Here is a 27,014-nt window from a genome sequence, read left to right as displayed (position 1 = left end):
GGATGCAGCATGCAGTGTCTATAAACATCCTTTGACTGTTTTCCCTCTCAAAGATGTAATGACTTCTCTCCACAGTTTCACTTTCTCTCTCCCTCTCTAGCTCTCTCCCTCTCCCCCCTATCTCCATTCCCATGGCAGCCAGTTTAAGTCCCTGGGCTGTGGTTTACCCCCCAGCTAATATGTTGAAAGGCTTCACACTAGCCCAATGATCAAAGTGGCCCATTTGTTTGAACAGACTCAGACAGAGTCATTAGAAATGCATATTACACGACAGCTACTGCATATTAACGCCGTCCACCAGCCAATTAATCATTAGCTCATCAATATCTAATTTGCATAAAATTATTCTCTTTTAAGAGCCACTGTCTGGGGTGAAGGGGTGAGCCCATCGATAATGCTAATGTTCGCCGAGCATGGGAGAGAGGGGGGGGAGAAGGGAGAAAGAGTTGGACTGGGGGACCTCATTTATGTCCCATTGTGCGGTGACACATGAAGGGAATGTAAATCATATAAATAAAATGTAACATTAAAGTAAACGATTCTCATATGAAATGACTGTTGAAACCAAAAATAAGTTATCCACAATGTGGTCCTTGAAGTTGCAATGAACTCATACACACATACAGGTGTAGGAGTATAGTTTTGATCACCCTGCACAGCATGAAACACTTGTAATTTCCATTTTAGGAAATCTGACTTGATTTGCCCTAAAAACATTTTATATTAACCCCTCCAAAATGGTCCATTACCTATAATCCACATAATAATTCACATTTCCTGTTGCTGCAGGTTTCTTTTCTGAAACGGGTCAAATTAAGATCCTACAACTGTACATACGCACATAGCAAGGCTGGTATAGGCAAGGCCAAAGGGACTTGAATGTCTCAAGGTCGCTTGATACTCAGGGCACTTATGGATCACAGCCACAGCATCTGTATACTCTGACCCACACCGCAGCCATGTGTGTGTGTGTGTGTGTGCGGGTGTGTAACAGGGGCAGTAGATGGTAATGACAGCAGAGGGAGTGATTGTGTCCTCCCGTCCCCACTCCTGAGAGGTAGGAAGAAATGTGCCAAGCATGTGATCCATCAGGACATTGATTCCTAGAGAGGGAAGAAACTGAAAGAAAGAGAGAACGAAAGAAGAAGATGAAAGAAAAATGTAGAAAGAGAGATGAAAGGTGACAGAGGAAAGAAACGGATTTAAAGCTGCATTCCTCTCACAGGATAACTACACTCTAAAACAATTAAATATGTAACACGTTTATAACCTCAACGTCAGTGTTTAAAAACCTCTACGGGATCGGTGTCCCTATTCCGGGACGGTTGTTGCTAACGTGCTCTAATGTGACTAGAATGACATTATAAGCAACAGCCAACATTCCAGGACATAGACATGTCTTATATGTGCAGAAAACATAAATGATTGTTAATCTAGCTGCACTATCCAATTTACAATAGCTATTACAGTGGGAAAAAACATGCTATTGTTGAAGGAGAGCGCACAACAACAAAAAACTTTTACCATGTCAACTGGTTTGATACATTCACCTCGGAAGGTAAATAATGTACTTAAATTCAGTAATTTTGCTCTGATTTGTCATCCTAAGGGCCCCAGAGATAAAATGTAGCATAGTTTTGTTAAATAAAATCTATTTTATATTCAAATGTAGGAACTGGGTTCTACAGTTTGAACCCCTGCGGTTTCTGGCCCCACACAGTTTCTGGCCCCACACAGTTTCTGGCCCCACCCCGCCCGACCATCTAGATGTGTGAAGGTTAGTGTCTTTCCTGTAGGGAAGCTAATTATCCATCATATATGACTTTCCTGGGAGTGTGTACACTTACATTTTTATTACCATGTCATTTTTGTATGTCCTCTATAGTTATGTACTTGAAAATGTATCAATTGACCAATTCGACACATTTGGGCAGACTTGATTCAAAATGTTGTGCAGTAATGTAACGCTTCACTTGATCAGTCTGAAAATTTGTACACACACTGCTGTCACCTGGTGGGCAAAATCTAAATTGCATTCAAATCCTATGTGATGTCATGGCTTTTTGCTTGCATTTCAAAGATGATATAAAAAAGTATTTGAAAATGCATGTTTTTTTGTTTGTATTTTACCAGATCTATTGTGTAATATTCTCCTACATTAATTTCACATTTCCACAAACGTCAAAGTGTTTCCTTTCAAATGGTATCAGGAATATGCATATCCTTGAGCTACAGGCAGTTAGGTTTGGGTATGTCATTTTAGGGCAGAAATTTAAAAAAAAGGTTAACATTAGGCATTTTGATTTGCCATTAAGCGTTTTCATTTTAAACACAGGCATTTAGAATGCAAGATTAAACATGATAGTCAGCTCTTTCCAACCAGGAGAACATCAATTTAACCTAAGTGTTCAGATTTTAAACACTAGTGTTTAGTTTCCCATTATCGCTCAGAGTGAAAAAGACTTGAGAAGGGCCTCATTATCATATTTCCCAGCATTCTTTGTTAAAAGTTTGTTTTAATATCTATGTTTTCTCATGTTCGTTGACTTATTAATCAATCTTATACTAAACAAAGACAAATAACTTACCTTTTACTAAACTTATCCACCGTAGCAGTCGTTCCGAGTGCAGGATGTGGGTGATAAACTAGTCCAATTGTTGGATATCTTCCCTCTGGCTGGATTCCTACAGGAATTACTAACCATCGTGTTGTGAATTGCAGGTCTGATGTGGCTCATCAGCCAGGATTTTTCAGACCACAATGTCAACTAGGGCATAACTAAAGACCTTATGAAATGAATAATATATGGTCATAAAAGCTTTACTTTTAATTGATACACGTTCACTTAGACCAGTGGTCGCCAAAATAGTTTTGAACGGTCATCCAACTCAGAATTCCAAGTCGGAAACTTGGGAATCTTTCGACCTGAAGACCACTGACGTCGTGATTTGACCTCGTTGACCATCAGACGCAGGTACCATCAGTCCAGTAAAATAAAAATAAAAATAATTTCAATTCATGCTCAGTGCCTCACAAGTGCTAAAAAAATGTCTAGTTTGTTATCACAGATCGAGTTTTGAAATTTGTTATGGTCTGATTAACAATATTGGCAGGCCAATCATATAGCCAGTATGCTGTGATAATCTATTAGGCCTACTGTCCAAACCTCGTTCCTACAAAACTGTTTGTGTGAGGTTAATGTAAAGAAAACCTCTGAGCAGTAGATTTCAGCTTGCTTTTTGACTGCGAAAGTGATCTTGACTCAGAAAGGGTTGGTGAGCACTGACTTAGACAGCCACTTGGTGAAGGCTTCTGATATAAGAGTTTTTTAATGCAACTACCGTATCTCTGTCACTAACAAACACAGTCATCTCTCACATTCACTAGAAAGGCATGCTGGGAAATATGCAACTATGGCTTTACACCCTACAGTAGTGTTTAAAACCAAATGCCTTGTGCTGAATAAATGTGTTTATGTATTTAAAAAGTATTACCACGAATAAACATGTTCTGGCGTTTACAATCTAAACACTGACACATTTTCATTGACATTCTAAATGCCTTGACACGTTAAACAGTGTTACAGAAAAGTGTTTACGTATGTTCAGATCCTTAACACTTTATTTTACAGTGTACAGCTATTGCATCAAGTCGATCTGTTTTACTGTTCTCTACTTTTTCTTTCCACTGAGCCCCTTGCCCATAATTCCTTCACTCCACTCTTGCACTCTTTCAGGCAACTCTCTTCCCAAACCAGTCTTTCTCCCAAAAAATCCTCCTTTCCTCTCCTTTCTGCTCCAGTGACTTTCCTGCTATCAGCTGATTACCAAACATGAAAAGGGTTTCCCAAATCCAAGACTTCTCATTGGTTACCACTATCTTCCCCTTCCTGCTCCAATCCACTCATCCTCCTCAGCCTCCTCAGCCTCCTCTACATACCAAGACATACAGAGAGAAGACACCCACGCCAATGTTATATGCAGTATGATATAAAGTGACATGGGTCCTCTCCTGCTACAGTAAGTTCACAGTGATCAACTAGGGCTGTATACATTCAAATCCTTTAAAATCACTATGAAAGCAGGGTTGAGGAACTTTAGCAGTTATATTGAGACAGGCATGATGACCAGTGGTAAAATGTACGGGTACACTAAGCACACTGAAGGCCTTATCTGTGGTGTGGTATGGCCGCATAGAGAGAGCTATCAAAGACACATAATGAACAACGCCAAATATATATGATATTAGGGTTAAATAAAGGTTAAATAAATAAAATAAAAATAGTCTAAGAATTCTAAATTGCAGGAGGATCTCCTACAATTTTGGACCCATTTTCTTAATTTTAGGCTCAAAAAGAAGCACATTGTCCTCCCAAATGGTATTATCCACTTTATATTCCTCTGTTTTGTATTTTTGTTTATTTTCCAGTTTTTTTGTGTGTTTGGAATGGCCCGGTTACTATTGCATAATCCTGCCAATACTAGGCTATTGTGCTGTCACTGAAGAAAGGAGTTTTCTAAATTCAAACCGTCATAATTATTTTATCATCATTTATCCCATGATGACTTCATTCCTGCCCCCCTCTAGTCCTATAAAGGATCCCCGGCCCTTCTGAAATCATTCCTAGGGCTCTGTTTCCGGCTGGCATTAAGATAGTGCTAGTGTCAAACACACGTTAGTTTGCAATTTTGTCATTTAAAAACTGTCGCACTGCCATTTTCCAGCCCCAACACCAGGTTTAGCTATTTACTGGTTATATCAGCTCACTTGCATTCAGATGGCCGGGGTAGAAATGTTTGAGGTGTGTTCTTAAAAACATGATCCAAAGTGCTAATTTCAGGCAGCGCTGATAGGGAAACTTAAGACCAACCAAAAGCTGGTTTTAGCGGTATGGTTATGATATGAATTTTGACAGTGGAAACTCAGCTTATTCAGCCATGATGCACAGTGCTCATATGCGCATGGAACAAGAGTAGCCTAATGTGCTTTTGGTGCCTAAATACTTCGTATTTAGAAACATAACAAATGTATGTTTTTCGTCATTTTGTTTTATTTGATTAAAAACCAAGCATAGCCTCCCCTACTCTCAATTAAGGCTTTTTTTTGTCTGCCCAATGCAATTGAAAAGTAGTCAAGACTGTCGATAACGGGTTTGGCTCCTGGGACCCTTGGAAATAAATCTTAAGCCTCAAAGTTGATTTAAAATATAAAGTTTTGAGAGGAATAAAACAGTGAGCTGACATTCTCTTTTTATCTATGTATTGTGGGCAGGCACATATTATTGTTTCTATGCAGGTCTCGTTTTGAACATGCATGAAACCCCCTCTAGGCTACATGTCCATGCCCATCATGAAACCAGAGATGAGAACCTTTGTGAATACCGGTGAAGATTGTATTTAGAAGAATTTTCCGTTCCGTTTCATCCGTTTCATCTGTTCAAAACCCAAGCCCTCGCTTAGGTCTATTATATTGAAGGCAGGTAGCCTCATGGTTAGAGCGTTGGGCCAGTAACTGAAACGTTGCTAGATTGAATCGCAGAGCTGACAAGGTAAAAATATGTTGTTCTTCCCCTGAACAAGGCAGTTAACCCACTGTTCCTAGGCCGTCATTATAAATAAGAATTTGTCCTTAAGTGACTTGACTAGTTCAAGAAAAAAAAGCAATCTGTGTTTTTTTTTTTATCCTGGCAGTTTTATGATCATTACATTTTACATGTATTTGTTGTTGTTGTTTTGTATTTCCTTTTCGAATTGCTTGTTTTTCATTAAATTTTAGTATAACCAAACTTATTAGAATGATTCACCTTCTTCGTTTTATGGCAACAGCATTTGTTTTATGGTGACAACAATAACTGGTAATGTTGCATAGTTTGGGGCTTTCAACTGGTTTTAACAACATAACGTCTTTGCTTTCATAATCTGTATGTAAAGTATTATTGCAAAATTCAGAGTATTAATATAGTTTTTAATCTAAATGTAGGATGAAACAGCAACGGAGCACTTTCACATCAGTTAGGTGGATGCTAGCTTGTAACACATCACATCAGGTTTTCGCGGCACTATCTTATCAGCACTATCAAAACCCTCCCTTATTCTGAAATCATGAACGAATTACAAACTAGCTAGCTAGCTACAGTATATATATTATGAATGAAGCTACAATAGGCTATTCAATTGGATGATTTTCCTTCACACAAAAGCTACGGAAAACAAAAATTGCACTTCAGGCTACACTGTCTCTCTCTCGCACTTCAGATCTGTTACTACTGCCGACACCTTAGCTAGCTAGCTAGCTTAGCTTTCAACTGACAGTATGTACTGTCAAGGAAGTACCAGTGACTTGCTCAATAAGGAAGTTGTCAGAGGACGCAGATTCTAAGCTACAGGACTGTTTTACAAGCACAGACTCTAATATGTTCTGGGATTCTCCTGATGGCATTGGGGAGTACACCACATCAGTCACTGGCTTCATCAATAAGTGCATCGATGACGTTGTCCCCACAGTGACCGTACGTACATATCCCAACCAGAAGCCATGGATTACAGGCAACATCCGCACTGAGCTAAATGGTAGAGCTGCCGCTTTCAAGAAGATGGGACTCTAAATCGGACGCTTATAAGAAATCCTGCTTTGCCCTCCGACGAACCATCAAACAGGCAAAGCATCAATACAGGACTAAGATTGAATCATACTACACTGGCTCCGACGCTCGACGGATGTGGCAGGGCTTGTAAACTATTACAGACTACAAAGGGAAGCAGGGCCGCGAGCTGCCCAGTGACACAGAACTACCAGACGAGCAAAATAACTTCTATGCTCGCTTCGAGGCAAGTAACACTGAAGCATACATGAGAGCATCAGCTGTTCCGGACGACTGTGTGAAACAAGAAAATGGTGCCATCTGGTTTGCTTAATGTACGGAATTGGAAATTATTTATACTTATACTTTTGATACTTAAGTATATTTGAGCAATTACATTAACTTTAGACACTTAAGTATATTTAAAACCAAATACTTTTAGACTTTTAACTCAAGTATGGAGACAGAGAGAGAGAGAGAGAGAGGTCCTGAGCACTCCACATACAGGCACACACTTACACACGTACACACACGCATGTACGCACACACATGCACACACACACACAAACACACACACGCAGCTGTATCTGCAGGCTGTTCATCAATCCACATTGTACTGCTCAATAGTGCTACAGTACTGTAGCTTTCCACTCCACACAGCAACCCATGACCTTAGACAAGGGTGGATGGTTACATAGAGAGGTTACATGTAGAGGTTTGGTTTTGTTCTAGTGTTGGTTCTGATATCGAGAGATAGTACAGTGTATCTCTAGGAGTCAGAGGAGGAGAAGCATTACCATGATGCTCTACTGACAGTGATCTAGTGTGTTCAAGAATGATCCTGTTGACTCTACTCTGATTTATTAGATTACCACATCACTATGACGATGGGTCATCTGTCATCATCATCATCACAGGTCAGGACACTTGACCTCTCTCTGTCATACCATGCAAAAATCAACACAGCTACAGTAGCTGGATAGCAAGCCAGCCAACGAGCACACCACATCCCTGGTGCATGTAATAATGTACTGTATTTGACTTAGGGCTGTCAAACAATTAAACAAATTAATTATGATTAATCGCATGATTTTCTGTAGTTAATCGTGTTTAATCAAAAATGTTTAATTAGCTAAAGTTTCTCCCGAAAGAAAGATTGAGTTACAAGCAGACTATGTTTTGACTGTAAGGGACGGAAACACTAATCTGTATCGGAAACAACATTCTGATACTCCCTCATCAATGTCCTTGAAGTTTAACACTTGCGTACACACTTGCGCGCATGCGCACACGCCCCTAGGCAAATTAGCAGTATTTTGCTTTTTATGTGTTATTTCTTACATTGCTAGCCCAGAAAATGTATTGTGATATTACATACAGCTGAATAACTTTTGTATATCAGAGCGACGGTAACTCACCAGTATTACCAGTATTACGACCAGGATTATGACTTTCCCGAATCGGATCCTTCCTCGTACCACACAGGGCAATTGAACTGATTCCAGAGACCGATCCAAAACAACGCCAGCAGAGAAAAGGTATTCGGAGTGGACTTCTAGTCCGACTCAGGAGGCGTGCACACCACCCATCCCTTCCGGTTATATTACTCGCTAATCTTCATTAAAGTTGATGAGCTCAGGGCGAGGATTTCCTTCCAGAGAGACATCAGTATTGTAACATACTCTGTTTCACGGAAACATGGCTCTCTAGGGTTATTCTGTCTGCGTCCATAGAGCCAGTTGGGTCTAGGAATAGGAATAAATATCTCTTCGGGAAGAAGAAGGGCGGGGGTGTATGTTTCATGATTACTACTGTGATTGTGATTACACACAGGAGCACAAGTCATTTTGTTCACCCGACATAGAATCCCTCTCAATCAAATGACGACCGTATTACCTCCCAAGATAATTATTTTTGGTTATAGTCAGTCGTGTATATTCCCCCTCAAGCCTATACCACGACGGCCCTCAAAGAACTTCATGCAAACTGGAAACCACATATCCTGAGGATGCATTTTTTTTTAGCTGGGGATTTTAACAAAGCAAATTTGAGGAAAACTTTATTGAAATTCTATCAACACATTGAATGTAGTACTCGTGCTGCTAAATTACTCGACCACTGCTATTCCAACTTCCGGGATGCCTACAAGGCCCTCCCCCGCCCTCCCTCAAAATCTGATCACAACTCCATTTTGCTCCTCCCGTCCTATAGGCAGAAACTCAAACAGGAAGTACCAGTGCTAAGGACTATTCAACCCTGGTCTGACCAATTGGAATCCTCCCTTCAAGATTTTTTTATCATGTGGACTGGGATATGCTCCGGGTAGCCTCCGAGAATAACAAAGACGAATACACCATCACGTTGACTGAGTTAATCAGGAAGTATATAGGAGATGTATAGGAGATTTTAAGGATAACGTTGAGGATAACACAGTGCCCCGACGCGGCCCACTAACAAGGACTGTGAGCTCTCCTTCTCTGTGGCTGATGTGAGTAAGACATTTAAACGTGTTAACCCTCGCAAGGCTGCCGGCCCAGACGGCATCCATAGCCACATCCTCAGAGCATGCGCAGACCAGCTGGCTGGAGTGTTGACGGACATATTCAATCTCTCCCTATCCCAGTTTGCTGTCCCCACATGCTTCAAGATGGCCACCATTGTTCCTATGCCAAAGAAAGCAAAGTTATCTGAACTAAATGACTATCAACCCGTAGCACTCACTTCTGTCATCATGTGCTTTGAGAGACTAGTCAAGGATCATATCACCTCTCCCTTACCTGACACCCTAGACCCACTTCAATTTGCTTACCGCCTCAATAGATCCACAGACGATGCTATCGCCATCGCACTGCACACTGCCCTATACCATCTGGACAAGAAGAATACCTATGTAAGAATTCTGTTCATTGACTACAGCTCAGCATTCAACACCATAGTACCCTCCAAGCTCATCATTAAACTCGAGGCCGTGGATCTGAACCCCGCCCTGTGCAACTGGGTCCTGGATTTCCTGACGGGGCACCCCCAGGTGGTGAAGGTAGAAAACAACACCTCCACTTCGCTGATCCTCAATGCTGGGGCCCCACAAGGGTGCGTTCCCCTCCTGTACTCCCTGTTCACCCATGACCGCGTGGCCATACATGCCTCCAACTCAAGCATCAAGTTTGGGACACAACAGTAGTAGGCCTGATTACCAACAATGACAAGACAGCCTACAGGGAGGAGGTGAGGACCTGGGTGCGTGGTGCCTGGAAAATAACCTCTCACTCAACGTCAAAAAAACTAAGAAGCTGATCGTGGACTTCCGGAAACAGCAGAGGAGCACCCCCCTATCCACATTGACGGGACCACAGTGGAGAAGGTGGAAAGCTTCAAGTTACTCTGCGTACACATCACTGACAAACTGAAATGGTTCACCCACACAGACAGTGTGGTGAAGAAGGCGCAACAGCGTCTCTTCAACCTCAGGAGGCTGAAGAAATTTGGCTTGTCACCTAAAACCCTCCTAAACTTTTACAGATGCACAATTGAGGTCATTCTGTCAGGCTGTTTCAATGCCTGGTACGGCAACTGCACTGCCCGCAACTGCAGGGCTCTCCAGAGGATGGTGTGGTCTACCCAATGCATCACTGGCGGCAAACTACCTGCAGTTGCATCAACCTAGGGTGGTTTTGGTCAAGGCGACCACAACCACCCTAGCCACTGCCTGTTCATCATCCAGAAGACAGGTGCATCAAAGCTGTGACTGAGAGTCCATCCGACTCTTAAACAGCAATCACTAGCACATTAGAGGCTTGAAATCACTGGCCACTTTAATAATGGAACACTTGTCACTTTAATAATGTTCACATATTTTGCATTACCCATCTCACATGTACAGTATATACTGTATTCTATTCTATAGTACTATATCTTAGTCTTTGCCACGCTGACGTTGCTCATTCAAATTTTTATATATTCTTAATTCCATTCCTTTACTTGCATGTGTGTGTTTATTGAATGTACTGTTGTGAAATTGTTAGATATTACTTGTTAAATATTACTGCACTGTTGGAGCTAGAAACACAAGCATTTCGCTACACCCGCAATAACATCTGCTAAACACGTGTACATGACCAATAACATTTTATTTTATTTGATTTATTTGATAATACCTGAGAAGCCGGTGTTTGGAGGAAAAACAGTGAGGGAAAATAGTATTTGATCCCCTGCTGATTTTGTACTTTTGCTCACTGACAAAAAAATGACCAGTCTATAATTTTAATGGTAGGTTTATTTGAACAGTGTGAGACAGAATAACAACAACAAAAATCCATAAAAACGCATGTCAAAAATGTTATAAATTGATTTACATTTAAATGAGGGAAATAAGTATTTGACCCCTCTGCAAAACATGACTTAGTACTTGGTGGCAAAACCCTTGTTGGCAATCACAGAGGTCAGACGTTTCTCGTAGATGGCCACCAGGTTTTCACACATCTCAGGAGGGATTTTGTCCCACTCCTCCTTGCAGATTTTCTCCAAGTCATTAAGGTTTTGAGGCTGACGTTTGGCAACTCATACCTTCAGCTCCCTCCACAGATTTTCTATGGGATTAAGGTCTGGAGACTGGCTAGGCCACTCCAGGACCTTAATGTGCTTCTTCTTGAGCCACTCCTTTGTTGCCTTGGCCGTGTGTTTTGAGTCATTGTCATGCTGGAATACCCATCCACGACCCATTTCAATGCCCTGGCTGAGGTCCCTTTGATGCGGTGAAGTTATCCTGTCCCCTTAGCAGAAAAACACCCCCAAAACATAACGTTTCCACCTCCATGTTTGACGGTGGGAATGGTGATCTTGGGGTCATAGGCAACATTCCACCTCCTACCAAACACGCCGAGTTGAGTTGATGCCTAAGAACTCCATTTTGGTCTCATCTGACCACAACACTTTCACCCAGTTGTCCTCTGAATCATTCAAATGTTCATTGGCAAACTTCAGTCGGGCATGTATATGTGCTTTCTTGAGCAGGGGGACCTTGCGGGCGCTGCAGAATTTCAGTCCTTCACGGCGCAGTGTGTTACCAATTGTTTTCTTGGTGACTATGGTCCCAGCTGCCTTGAGATCATTGACCAGATCCTCCCCTGTAGTTCTGGGCTGATTCCTCACCATTCTCATGATCATTGCAACTCCACGAGGTGAGATCTTGCATGGAGCCCCAGACCGAGGGAGATTGACAGTTCTTTTGTGTTTCTTCCATTTGCGAATAATCGCACCAACTGTTTTCACCTTCTTAGCAAGCTGCTTGGCGATGGTCTTGTAGCCCATTCCAGCCTTGTGTAGGTCTAGAATCTTATCCCTGACATCATTGGAGAGCTCTTTGGTCTTGGCCATGGTGGAGAGTTTGGAATCTGATTGATTGATTGCTTCTGTGGACAGGTGTCTCTTTTACAGGTAACAAACTGAGATTAGGAGCACTCCCTTTAAGAGTGTGCTCCTAATCTCAGCTCGTTACCTGTATAAAAGACACCTGGGGGCCAGAAATCTTTCTGATTGAGAGGGGGTCAAATACTTATTTCCCTCATTAAAATGCAAATTAATTTATAACATTTTTGACACTCGTTTTTATGGATTTTTTTGTTTTTATTCTGATTTCACCATGAGGCCAACAGTTACAGAGTTTAAAAACTTCTTTGGGATCGGTGTCCCTTCTACGGGACAGTTGAGCTAACATAAGCTAATGCGATTAGCATGAGGTTGTAAGTAACAAGAACATTTCCCAGGACATAGACTTATCTGATATTGGCAGAAAGCTTAAATTCGTGTTAATCTAACTGCACTGTCCAATTTACAGTAGCTATTACAGTGAAAGAATACCATGCTTTTGTTTGAGGAGAGTGCACAATTTTGAACACGAAAAGTTATTAATACACATTTGGGCAGTCTTCATACAAAATGTTGAACATTAATACAATGGTTCATTGGATCAGTCTAAAACTTTGCACATACACTGATGCCTTCTAGTGGCCAAAATCTAAATTGTACCTGGGCTGGAATAATACATTATGGCCTTTCTCTAGCATTTCAAATACGATGGTACAAAAAAATACATAATAACGGTAGTTTTTTTCCTTGTAATATCTTTTTTCAGATTGATTGTGTTATATTCTACTACATTCCTTGCACATTTCCATAAACTTCAAAGTGTTTCCTTTCAAATGGTACCAAGGATATGCATATGAGTTATAGATTTGGGTATGTCATTTAAGGCAGAAATTGAAAAAAAATGGTCCAATCCTTAAGAACTGCCATCCTTAATGGCTGTGATAAGAGAACACTGAGGATGGCTCAACAGCATTGTAGTTACTAGACAATATTAACCTAAATGACAAAGTGAAAAACTTGTACAGAATAAAAATAACAAAATAAAAATGTGGCAAAGAAATTAACTTTATGTCCTGAACACAAAGTTTTATGTTTGAGGCAAATCCAACATAACACATCACTGAGAACAACTCTTCATATTTTCAAGCATGATGGTGGCTGCATCATGTTATGGGTATGCTTGTCATTGGCAAGGACTAGGGAGTTTTTCATAATAAAAAGAAAAGGTATAGCGATAAGCACAGGCAAAATCCTAGAGGAAAACCTGTTTCAGTCTGCTTTTCACCAGAAATTGGGAGACAAATTCACGTTTCAGCAGGAAAATAACCTAAAACACAAGGCCAAATATACACTGCAGTCGCTTACCAAGACGGTATTGAATGCTTGAGTGGCCTAGCTACAGTTTTGACTTAAATCGGCTTGAAAATCTATGGCAATATTTGAAAATTGCTGTCTAGCAATGATCAACAACCAACTTGACGGATCTTGCAGTATTTAAAAAAGTATAATGTGCAAATATTGTACAATCCAGGTGTGAAAATCTGAGACTTACCCAGAAAGGTACATAGAATCACTTTTGGCAGCGATTACAGCTAATATGTACGGTACTGAGAATACTTATTTAAATGAGATATTTCTGTATTTCTATTTTCAATGAATTTGCAAAACTTTCTAAAAACATGTTTTCACTTTGTCATTATGGAGTATTTTATGTAGATGGGTGAGAAAATGTTTGCATTCAGACTGTAACACAAGATAATGTGGAATAAGTCAAGGGGTATGAATAGTTTCTGAAGGCACTGTTCAACAAAACAGTAGCTAAATGGAATGGATGTCCTGTTATGATTAAAATCATTGTGGGAAGTTAAGAGTTAACGCAAGAGGCATTCCGCCATGGCATTGTAAACATTATTTTGGTTAGCTAACTTTAGCATAACTTGCTAGCTACTTCTGTACAAATTAGGAACTCACCACTTGAAAATCACAGAGAATTCAGTTTAAAAACATGCCTCTCTCAATATAATGTTAGAGGTTCCGCAACCCTAACCAGAAGTTATACTTTTGGTTCTCTTTTCTTGACAGTGTTGAAATATGTATCACCCTATTTGACCGACTTCCGGAAATGTCCGTCAAAAAATGGGATGGTGAAAGGACATACAGTTTTAAAACACTGTATAGACTCAGTATAACCTTTACCAACTGACACCATTGAGAAGGATGAACTGAAAAGTACTGATGTTATGGAGGATATTTATGCTAATATTAGTGCTGAAACCGTAAAGGTTCTTCATGACCCCAACATTGAGACCCAGGATGTCACCTCCAGTGGTATGGCAGGAAGGCAACAATTTGGTAAGATAAAAAAAACAGCACACACATCTTTCACAACCTGCTAAACTGTACCACAGTAAGCTGTAAATCATGTCTTTGATCCTCAGCAAAGAGTAACCACCTCAAAGCTGCTGTTGTGTGTCTGGGGCTGCTGTGTGTTCTTTTACTGACTGGGATCATAGGCCTTTGTGCCCACTGTGAGTTTACCCAGTTTTATATCATTGATAGTCAGGTTGTTTTAGTGTGATTATTTTGGTCATTGCTTTTTATGTTTCTTTGCAGACAACAGAGTGGCAAGTGACTTTGAGGAGGAGCAGACTAAGCTATTGACAGAGACAGACCAGCTGAAGGGGGAGATAGTTAACCTTCAAAAGAAATTATTGTTTATGGGTGAGTGAGTTATCCTTATCTGACCACACCATTTGGACTGGCTGGAATTCAATCACACACACCATAACAATCGCAAATATGATTGTCATTATTAGTGTTATTGGGTTCATGGGTTTATGAGTATGAAGCTGCTGCTTGAACATGTGTTCTCCGTTGCTCTTCAACAGAGCATCATTTTAAAATGGGATGGCGTCATTTTGGATCCAGTTTTTACCTCTTCTCCACTGTGGAGAAGACTTGGGAGCAGAGCAAACAGGACTGTGTAGGGAGTGGAGCCGACCTGGTGATCATAGACAGCAGAGAGGAACAGGTGAGTGAGAGAGAGAGAGGTAAATGGATAGTGGTGGTAGTAGCAGCAGTAGAAATGGTGTTGTAGTTATTGGTAGCTGTTTTGGTGATTTATTTTTCTTGAACTGTTATTTCCAGCATTATTCACTAGGTTTGCTTCAGGTAGACAATTCTAGGAAATGTTCTTTAATCAATCGCCAGGGAAGGCGTAGCTCTACACATTTTAATTGCACAAAGCCTATTACTTGGCAGGGAATACTATTTGTAGATCAGTGATTCTACACATCACTGTGTGGGTAGCCCCAACCGTGACTTGAACCCAGGTCTAGTGACTTTCAAGGCTTAGGGGATCCCCCCCCCACCAAACACTCAAGCTTGTGTCATTTAACATGTCCTAGGATTTTATACCTGCAGCAACCCTAGTGGATAATATGGATGGAATATGGATGGAAATATTGATGAAAGAAAAACCCCAGAAAACAACTGGCCCTAGTTATTGATGAAGGATTCATTGAGTTTTGTTGACATTAAATGTCTGTGCCAATATTTTAGAATTTTATCAATGGATTCAATGGGATGTTCTGGATTGGTCTGTCTGACAGAGAGACAGAGGGGTCATGGAAATGGGTGGATGGAACACCACTGACCATGGAGTAAGACATTTAAATATTCTAATGTCCCATAATAACTGTATTTCATTTAAAGCCACAGGCCTCAATTTCTTTACATTACATTCCATTTACTTTGTGTTTGTAAACTGAGGGCTGGGTCTTGATTGGTTACAGGTACTGGAAGAGTGGAGAGCCTAACAGTTACGGCGGTGAAGAGGACTGTGCTGAGAGGAGCTTAATTTATTCTAAGACAGAGCAGAGCTGGAATGATGTAGCATGTGGTCAACTGAAGTTAGGGATCTGTGAGAAAGTGGCTTATCCGTAACTCAAACTGCACATATAACTGCATTCAAACTGCATTTTTTTCTTTTCATTTTTCATGAACCATCAAGTAATATACTGTATATGCTTTTTTACAACTCCTGTTTGGACTATTGCATACTTATATTTCCCCCTTGTTTAAATAAATATAAATATAAATATATATATCAATGCCTAATTAGCTTAGTGCAACTGCTATTACCCTATAATAATCCCAAAATGTTATTTTACTTTGTTTTGTCGTCATTTGAGTCTTTTTATATCTTATACCAAAAGTATGGATGTATGACTCCTCCACTTGTTTCCAGGTTTCCAAATAAAAGAAGAATACACACCTGAATCATTCCACGGTATCACATACAATGCTTTCTTACATGTCTAAACTCTTTGAATCAAAACGTTTTAAAACAACCAGCAAATCCCTTACAGCAGGAGAATGGCCCTCCACCAGAGGAAACAGAGAAGAAGAGAAGGTTTCTCCCGTTCTGTTCCTACATTAGCTTAAATCATCAGTGTGGCTGTAGGGTTAGAAGCAACCGGGGGGGTGTGGACAATAATGAAGTGTGGAGCTAAGTAACTATGGAGTCCCTGCCAAGGCCTAATTACACATTCATCCGCTGGCATATATCACAGTTACAGAATGTCAACAGGCTGCCATGACTCACAGCTGGCACTACAGGGTTTACGGATCAGCCCTGTGAGTGTGTGTGTGTGTGTTTATTTGTTTGCGTGTGTGTTTGTGTGTGTGAGTAAGTGTGTGCATGCTTGTGTTGTTCCTGGCCTGAGGATATGGCCCCTGAGTTTTGATTATGTACTAGTGGCTATGATACCCAGAGGTGGTGGAGGAAAAACCACCCTGGTAGAATAACACACTATTTACACATAGTCCCTGGTAGTGAAACGCATCAACACAGTAATACCCTACCACAGGTCTCATACAGAGATTGCTTGGCCCCTAGGAATATGGGTAATGTACAGTAGGCTCTGATCTCTGCTATAGAGGGCCAATGGGGGAATAATGACATGGCCTCACTGCCCTGTACTGTCTACTCTTGCAGAAACAATACTGGAGGGCTCAGAAACAGATTCATTTTACAATGGGAAGTCATATAATATTTTGTAAGGGGGTGGTGGAGAGAGAGAGAGCGAGAGAGAAATTGTTCATAGCTGCATCTCCTCATCTGCCCCATGTTTCTCATCATTTAGTCTGGTTAATTGAACGCTCCTTCTAAGAAGATTATCCTCCTGCAACATGTACTTTTAGGGTCAGTGGCTACGTCAGGCCAATGAACCATTTGTCAAATACATAAGGCACTCATCTAATCTCCTTTTACTGGAGTTGATCATCTTGTAAATGTCCAGATGGCTGATAAGATCTTTCCGCTTTCTGTAGACAGAGATGTGGAGCTTATATTATGTAGACACAGATACAGTGCCTTTGGAAAGTATTCAGACCCCTCGACTTTTTCCACATTTTGTTACGTTACAGCCTCATCCTAACATTTATTAAATTGTTAGTTTTCCTCATCAATCTACACACACATCATGCTTTACCGTCAGGATGGTGCCAGGTTTCCTCCGGATGTGACGCTTGGCATTCAGGCCAAAGAGTTCAATCTTGGTTTCATCATACCAGAGATTCTTGTTTCTCATGGGCTGAGAGTCTTTAGGTGCCTTTTTGCAAACTCCAAGTGGGCCGTCATGTCGCTTCTACTGAGGACTGGCTTCCGTCTTGCCACTCTACCATAAAGGCCTGATTGGTGGATTGCTGCAGAGATGGTTGTCCATTTGAAGGTTCTTGGGGGACCTTTAAAGCTGCAGAAATGTGTTGATACTCTTCCCCAGATCTGAGCCTCGACACAATCCTGTCTCGGAGCTCTACGGACAAATCCTTCGACCTCATGGTTTTTTCTCTGAGATGCACTGTCAACTGTGGGACCTTAAATAGACATGTGTTTCTTTCCAAATCATGTCCAATCAATTGAATTTACCACCGGTGGACTCCATCAAGTTGTAGAAACACCTGAAGGATGATCAATGGAAACAGGATGCACCTGAGCTGAATTTCGAGTCTCATAGCAAAGGAGCTGAATACTTCTGTAAATAAGGTATTTCTGTTTTTATAAATTAGAAGAGAACAAAATTAGTTTGTGCTTTATCATAATGGGATATTGTGTGTAGATTGCTGAGGATTTTCTGTTATTTAATCAATTTTAGAATAAGGCTGTAATGTATCAAAATGTGGAAAAAGTCAAGGGGTCTAAATACTATACGAATGCACTGTATAGAGGTAAAATTATGTGGATAACAATGTAGAGCTTATATTATGTAGACAGCGTTATAGAGCTAACATGACCACAGAGACATGGTGTCACGGCTGTTTGAAGGAGAGGACCAGGGTGCAGCATGGTGAGCGTACAGTATCTTTTAATGATCCAAATGACGCCGACAAAACAATAAACAATACAAAAACAAACCGTATAGCTCAAAGGCAAAATACCATGAAGAAAGTCAACTTCCCACCAAGACAGGTGGGAAAAAAGCCACCTAAGTATGGTTCCCAATCAGCGACAACGATAGACAGCTGTCCCTGATTGAGAACTATACCCGGCCAAAACATAGAGATAGAAAATCATAGAAACACAACACATAGAAATGCCCACCCGAACTCACGCCCTGATTAAACCAAAATAGAGACATAAAAAGGATCTCCAAGGTCAGGGCGTGACACATAGAGCTTATATTATGCAGATAGAGTTATAGAGCTAACATTACCACAGAGATATAGAGCAAACATTACCACAGAGACATAGAGCTTATATTATGTAGACAGAGTTATAGAGCTAACATTATCACAGAGACATAGAGCTTATATTATGTAGACAGAGTTATAGAGCTAACATTACCACAGATACATAGAGCTTATATTATGTAGACAGAGTTATAGAGCTAACATTACCACAGATACATAGAGCTTATATTATGTAAATAGAGATATAGAGCTAACATTACTATAGAGACATAGAGCTTATATTATGTAGACAGTGTTATAGAGCTAACATTACCACAGAGATATAGAGCTTTTATTATATAGATAAAGATATAGAGGCAATATTATGTAAAGTTTTATATGTAGTTTTAGATTCTTACTGAGGCTCAGTTAACAGCCAAGGCTGATTTAATAAACCTGGAGCTTAATATCCAAATTCATGTCTTTTACTAATTGATCCATGTCAGTTTGGTTTACTGTGCCTTTCAACAAAGTCAATCTAAGGTAATCTGCTACAACTCTACATTGGCTTTTGACAGTAGTTTACATTTAATAACACATATTTAAAACACACCTGTAATTAGATGAACATTCAGCTAACTTTCCGTCTAGAACGTTAGGACATGCTCCACCAGTGACAGAACGTCAAGAGGTCGTCAGACTTCCTCCCAATTAGACCTCACACACACTGAGCTGTCAACTGTGTCTGTCCATTAGCCTGGGACAGGTAGTCACAGACAAGGGCCTTGGATGAGTAGGATATGCACTTTGATTGTATAGTGCATTAACTGAATTTCTGAACAATTTCATAAGTAACTGTGTAAGTTCTTCTTTTTGGGACTGCATTATGTGGTGAGTAGTGCTCTGATCATTTTCAAATTCATTCCAAATTAAAAAGCAGGTTGTTTCCCTTATACAAAGTCAGAATGTATGGTCCTCAATGTGATTTCGGTTCCTCAGTATTTTAGGGACTCTGCTCTTGGCCTTGCAAAATAACAGCTACTTTTGATGTCCCCTCTTTCTCTCTCTCTCTCTGTCTTGTCACTGTTGTTTATTTGCAGGTCGTTGGGAGGCATCAGAAGGGATGAGTGAGATGCAAACAAGGAGGAGGAGCAACCAGCCAACCAGGAGAAGAGGAGGGCCGTTCTGTCCCTTCAGCTGGATGAGATGAGCAGATGTCGGTGAGACGATCACACAGGAAAACCCCTGGGGGGAGGGATGGAGGGGGGAGGTTAGTGAGAGAGGAGTAGGAGAGGGAGGGGATGGAGACATGGAGACAGAGCAGTTGGTGGGGGTAGAGTAGTGGGATGAGGGGCAAAAAGAGGAGAGGGAAGAGGAAGAAGAGCTGGAGAGAGGGAGAGAGAGAGACAGGTGGAGTTGATAAGGCTAGAATCTTGCTGGTCCTCCAGCTCACACCACATCATTCTTAATTTGAGTCATGTCTCTGTCTGTCCGCCTGATGTTCCCCTCCCAAAACCCTCACTCCTCTCTACCTCTCTTGCCTCTCTCTTTCAGTGAAGACCCACATAGATTAGATCTGTGCTGACAGGTTCGGGCAGCGTGCGTACCGTCTGACTGACTGCTCTTTTTGACTTGTGCGGTCTTTTGTGTGTGCAGCCGAGCGTCTCTCCCTGCCTGGCGTCTGAGGGTTTCATCTATGTGGCAGGTCTGTCATATCGCTGTGCCCACCATGCCAGATCAGTGCCAGTCCCAGCCAAATGGCAGCGCCTAACAAGAGCTCGCCGTCTGACTCCTGTGTGTGTGTGTGTGTGTGTGTGTGTGTGTGTGTGTGTGTGTGTGTGTGTGTGTGTGTGTGTGTGTGTGTGTGTGTGTGTGTGTGTGTGTGTGTGTGTGTGTGTGTGTGTGTGTGTGTGTGTGTGTGTGTGTGTAAGGGGGGTTGTTTGTGTGTGTATGATGCCTCGACATGACAGGAAATATTCACACAACTGGCAAGCTGGCAAGCCACCTGACTGATGCAGACGGAGAGTGGCACTAAAGAGTAGACAAAGGAGCACTGAGGACTGGGAGAAAAATAACTGCTTTAAACTGTGGCTTCAGAGAGACAGAAACAGGAACACAACTTCACGGTTTCCTGAAAGAGGAACACAGACAGACAGACGAACAAAAATGAACTAAGAGGAACACAGTCATTGACCTCTCTCTCTATGGATCTTTAGCAGAGCTGGCAGCCATATGACTCAGATCAGAGCCAATGCAAAGAATTCAAGTCCACCACAGTTTCAACCAAGATACATGACACAGCAAATGCCTTACCTCACAACAACATTCTCATAACTCCACATAAACATACAGGAAGAAGAGGTCTCTCCTTTGACTCAACACTCCCTCTACATTAACTTTAGCCCAGAGCTGAAGGTTATATCTACAGTAATATACCATAATAGTGTATGGCTGATGATGGATTGGTCTGATGCATTCTCTGTGTTGTTGTCATGTCCTATAGAGGGACCAGAGGTTGACCACCTCACCACTTTAGACTCATAAGGGGGATTAAAAACTCTGCATCTACCTCTCTCTCTCTCTCTCTCTCTCTCTCTCTCTCTCTCTCTCTCTCTCACACACACACACACACACACACACACACACACACACACACACACACACACACACACACACACACACACACACACAGTGGGTTAGAACCCACTTCATGAGAAAAACATGTAGACAGAGTGAGACAGAAACAGAGACAGAAAAAGACAGACAGAGAAATGGACACACAAACCAAATAGACATAGAACACACTAAAGTCTGTTCATTTCTGGGCTTAAAGATACGCTCTACTGATAATACCTGCTTGGCGGTCAATGAACTGAAAGAGAAAACAAGAAGGGGTTTTTACGCTATCAAAAGACAAATTCAAATTGACATACCAATTAAGTCTGGCTCAAAATATTCAAATCTAAAATTGAACCAATTGCCCTATATAGAAGTGAAGTGTGGGGTCAATCAACATTTTAAAAAATGGGACAAACCTCCAATTGAAATCCTGCAAGCATATTCTTAGAGTACAGAGAAAGCCCCAAGTGATGCATGCAGGGCAAATTTAGGCCAATATCAATTATTAAGTAATATCCAAAAAGTAGACATCAAATTCTATAACCACTTAAAAGCAATCGACCCTTACTCATACCACTATAAAGCCCTGAAATGACAAGAGATGAACATAGAGAAAAGTTACCTTGTTCAGCCAGTCCTGAAGTTCATTAACCTCTACCAACACAACACAGCCTCAGGACAGCACTCTGACAATCTGCCCCAAAGAAATTATAACAAACAAAAATAAAATTAGATTACCTATTGGGGAAACATAATATAAAATCTCAAGGTTAACTTGAATGCTATTGGGACCTAAACAGACAGTACATGGTGATAGACTAGCTGTAGAAAGAAACACAGGAAAATTGAACAATGTGCATAGCCTTGCTACTGAGAGCCTTGCTACTGAGAGCCTTGCTACTGAGAGAGGCCATTAGGCAGTCCTCGCTCTGGAGAAGACAGGCTATGTGCCCACTGCCCACAAAATGAGGTGGAAACTGAGCTGCACTTCCTAACCTCCTGTCAAATGTACGACGATAAAAGATACACATATTTCCCTCAGATTACAAGGACCCAAAAAGTATTTTAAAACAAATATCGGTTAGCTTGCGTATCTGTTAGGTTCATTCGGAAAGTATTCAGACCCCTTGACTTTTTCCACATTTTCTTAGTTTACAGCCTTATTCTAAAAATGATTCAATTACTATTTCCCCTCATCAATCTACACACAATACCCCATTATGACAAAGCGAAAACAGTTTTTTTGACATTTTTACAAATGTATTAAAAATATAATCCAGAAATACCTTATTTACATAAGTATTCAGACCATTTGCTATGAGACTAAAATTGAGCTAAGGTGCATCCTGTTTCCATTGATCATCCTTGAGATGTTTCTACAACTTGATTGGAGTCCACCTGTGGTAAATTCAATTGATTGGACATGATTTGGAAAGACACACCTGTCTATATAAGATCCCACAGTTGACAGTGCATGTCAGAGCTAAAACCAAGTCATGAAGTCAAAGAAATTGTCCCTAGATCTCCGAGACAGGATTGTGTCGAGGCACAGATCTGGGGAAGGGTACCAAAACATTTCTACAGTATTGAAGGTCCCCAAGAACACAGTGGCCTCCATCATTCTTAAATGGAAAAAGTTTGGAACCACCAAGACTCTTCCTAGAGCTGGCTGCCAGGTAAACTAAGCAGTCGGGGAAGAGGGACCTTGGTCAGGGAGGTGACCAAGACCCTGATGGTCACTCTGATAGAGCTTCAGAGTTCCTCTGTGGAGATGGGAGAACCTTCCAGAAGGACAACCATCTCTGCAGCACTCCACCAATCAGGCCTGTATGTTAGAGTGGCCAGACGGAAGCCACTCCTCAGTAAAAGGCACATGACAGCCCGCTTGCAGTTTGCCAAAAGGCACCTGAAGGACTCTCAGACCATGAGAAACAAGATTCTCTGGTATGTTGAAACCAAGACTGAACTATTTGGCATGAATGCCAAGCATTACGTCTGGAGTAAACCTGGCACCATTCCTACGGTGAAACATAATGCTGTGGGAATGATTTTCAGCAGCAGGGACTGGATGATTGGACTTGCAGTGTTATTCCCAAGAAGACTTGAGGATGTAATTGCTGCCAAAGGTGTGCCATGGAAATTCTTACACAGGGACACTTGAAGTCTATCTTAAATTAATCATTGTTTATTGTCAGTGTGCTGGAGAGGTTCCAACAAACTTGATGCACCATAGTGAACATCTGTCAGGAGCTCTCTCGGGGCAGTCCCGTTAGTTCAAATCAAATTGATTTATTCAAATCAAATCAAATCAAATGTATTTATATAGCCCTTTGTACATCAGCTGATATCTCAAAGTGCTGTACAGAAACCCAGCCTAAAACCCCAAACAGCAAGCAATGCAGGTGTAGAAGCACGATGGCTAGGAAAAACTCCCTAGAAAGGCCAAAACCTAGGAAGAAACCTAGAGAGGAACCAGGCTATGTGGGGTGGACAGTCCTCTTCTGGCTGTGCCAACATAAAGTTTAAAAAAGCACCAACATAAAACCTTCCATCACGTTCCATCTTCTTATCACTTGTGTGAGTGGTGTCCTCTAGTGGTGTGGGGGCTGTGCTTTGGCAAAGTGGGTGGGGTTATATCCTTCCTGTTTGGCCCTGTCCGGGGGTGTCCTCGGATGGGGCCACAGTGTCTCCTGACCCCTCCTGTCTCAGCCTCCAGTATTTATGCTGCATTAGTTTATGTGTCGGGGGGCTAGGGTCAGTTTGTTATATCTGGAGTACTTCTCCTGTCCTATTCGGTGTCCTGTGTGAATCTAAGTGTGCGTTCTCTAATTCTCTCCTTCTCTCTTTCTTTCTCTTTCTCGGAGGACCTGAGCCCTAGGACCATGCCCCAGGACTACCTGACATGATGACTCCTTGCTGTCCCCAGTCCACCTGGCCATGCTGCTGCTCCAGTTTGGGCAGGACTGTTCCTGACATGATGACTCCTTGCTGTCCCCACCACCTATTATTCAACCATGCTGGTCATCATTTGAACATCTTTCTGTTATAATCTCCACCCGGCATGAACATTGACATGAACATCTTGGTCATTTCAACTTCTGTTATAATTCTCTGGTCATTTATGAACCATCTTGGTCATGTTCTGTTAGCCAGAAGAGGACTGGCCACCCCACATAGCCTGGTTCCTCTCTAGGTTTCTTCCTAGGTTTTGGCCTTTCTAGGGAGTTTTTCCTAGCCACCGTGCTTTTACACCTGCATTGTTTGCTGTTTGGGGTTTTAGGCTGGGTTTCTGTACAGCACTTTGAGATATCAGCTGATGTACGAAGGGCTATATAAATAAATTTGATTTGATTTGATTTGTGTGATAATAATCATTACATTTTAATGTAAGCATTTACATTTTAGCTTCTATATCAAAATGTTCTATACTCCTAGACCCACTCCAATTCGCTTACCGCCCAAATAGGTCCACAGACGATGCAATCTCAACCACACTGCACACTGCCCTAACCCATCTGGACAAGAGGAATACCTATGTGAGAATGCTGTTCATCGACTACAGCTCGGCATTTAAAGTAAGGGAAATCAACAAAGAAAAAACAGACACTTCATCATTTCAAACCCTTCATTCTGGGTTATACAATCTAAATAGTATGGTAATACTATAATCATAATAAAGGTTATACTTCTATTAACACACGCTGCAGCCCATTTGGCAATTTGGGATCCCCAACTTCCAAACAGGGATTCCAACCAAGATACAGACGCTCACTCTAGTTGTGGGGAATTATTCTTAGCAACAGTGGCAATGTATTTGGCAAGATCAGTCATATTAGAAGAGTGATCTGGGACAAAAGTTCAACATTCATCGCCAATGATTGCACAAGTGTCGTGAAGAGGGCATGACAAAACCTTCTCCCCCTCAGGAGACTGAAAAGATTTGTCATGGATCCCCAGATCCTCAAAAAGTTCTACAGCTGCACCATCAAGAGCATCCTGACTGGTTACATCACCGCCTGGTATGGTAACTGCTTGGCATCTGACCGTAAGGCGCTACAGAGGGTAGTGCATACGGCCCAGTACATTACTGGGGCCAAGCTTCCTTCAATCCAGGACCTACATAATAGGCGGTGTCAGAGGAAAGCCCATAAAATTGTTAGAGACTCCAGTCACACAAGTCAGAGACTGTTTTCTCTGCTACTGCACGTCAAGCGGAACTGGAGCGCCAAGTCTAGGACAAAAAGGCTCCTTAACAGCTTCTACCCCCAACCCATAAGACTGCTGAACAATTAATCAAATGGCCACCGGACTATTACGTTGACTCCACCCACCCGTCCATTTGTTTTGTACACTGCTGCTACTCACTGTTTATTATCTATGCATAGTCACTTCACCCCTGCCTACATGTACAAATGACCTTAAACCTGCAGACTGACTCGGTACTGGTACCCCTTGTATATAGACTCCTTATTGTTATGTTATTGTGTTACTTTTTATTATTTTTTACTTTAGTTTATTTGGTAAATATTTTCTTAACTCTTCTTGATCTGCACTGTTGGTTAAGGGGTTGTAAGTAAGCATTTCACGGTAAGGTCTACATTTGTTGTATTTGGCGCATGTGACATATAAAGTTTTATTTAAGGTGCCCCCTTGACCTGCCAAAAGACAGTCAAGAGACTCTCTGTTTTGCAGAGCCAATTTGCACAATTATTTTTGCATTACCAATTTTCTCTACGTTTCTAGAGATCTCCCGAATTTGGTCTTGGGCAAATGCATATTGACTTTCACAGCGATGAGAGAGAACATGTGTTATAACAGTTTCACACCAACCTTGATAAATCAAATCAAATCAAAACAAATGTATTTATATAGCCTGGTCCTAGGGCTCCCCAGCAATCCTGTAGAAGCACGGTGGCTAGGAAAAACTCCCTAGAAAGGCCAAAATCTAGGAAGAAACCTAGAGAGGAACCAGGAGAGAGATTATAACAGAACATGGCCAAGATGTTCAAATGTTCACCAGCATTCAAATAATAATAAGGCAGAACAGGAAACTGGAGCAGCAGCACAGTCAGGTGGACTGGGGACAGGAGAAGTACTTCAGATCATAACAAATTGACCCTAGCCCTCCGGTAGTCCTGGGGCATGGTCCTAAACAGTTGGAACTGCAGCAGAAATGGACTGGGGAGGCTGAGACAGGAGGGCTCAGGTCAGGAGACACTGTTCACACAGGCCCCAATAGGACAGGAGAAGGATATAACAAATTGACCCTAGCCCTCCGACACCTACTGCAGACTGGAGGGCTGAGACAGGAGGGGTCAGGAAGGATATACCCCAGACCCAAACAGGAAGGATTTGCCCCAGCCCCCCCCACACCACTAGAGGGATATCTTCAACCACCAACCACCACAATAAGAATGAGATTGGGGCAAGGTTAGCCCAAGCTACAATCTAGTGTCTCTCCTCACAATTTAGGGGCATAGCTCTGTCCCTAGAAGCCTTTCCAAATCGGAATTATAACTATTGATCAATTATCCAACCCAAATTTAGAAACTCCATCCTTAAGGCTAGGGGGCACTATTATCACATCCGGATGGAAAGTGTGCCCAAAGTAAACTGCCTGCTACTCAGACCCAGAAGCCAGGATATGCATGTAATTGGTAGATTTGGATAGAAAACACTCTAACCTTTCTAAAACTGTTACAATGATGTCTGTGAGTATAACAGAACTTATTTGGCAGGAGAAACCCCGAGGACAAACCATCCAGTAATTTTTTTTTT

At 41.5% G+C, this 27,014-nt stretch overlaps 1 protein-coding gene across 1 annotated transcript; it reads left to right on the top strand.

The window, feature by feature from the left end:
- The first annotated feature begins 14,075 nt into the window (after window positions 1–14,075).
- LOC115118917 (CD209 antigen-like protein E) lies at window positions 14,076–16,226 on the top strand. The gene is made up of 6 exons (XM_029647646.2): window positions 14,076–14,297; window positions 14,384–14,473; window positions 14,559–14,666; window positions 14,834–14,976; window positions 15,507–15,607; window positions 15,740–16,226. The coding sequence occupies exons 1-6, from the start codon at window positions 14,186–14,188 to the stop codon at window positions 15,888–15,890; spliced, it is 705 nt and encodes a 234-aa protein (XP_029503506.1). The 5' UTR covers window positions 14,076–14,185; the 3' UTR covers window positions 15,891–16,226.
- Window positions 16,227–27,014: the final 10,788 nt, after the last annotated feature.

This window comes from Oncorhynchus nerka, linkage group LG25 (assembly GCF_034236695.1).
Source record: "Oncorhynchus nerka isolate Pitt River linkage group LG25, Oner_Uvic_2.0, whole genome shotgun sequence".
Lineage (NCBI taxonomy): Eukaryota > Metazoa > Chordata > Actinopteri > Salmoniformes > Salmonidae > Oncorhynchus > Oncorhynchus nerka.
The sequence above is the reverse complement of the archived record's forward strand: the minus strand, read 5'-3'. Positions and strand labels throughout refer to the sequence as shown.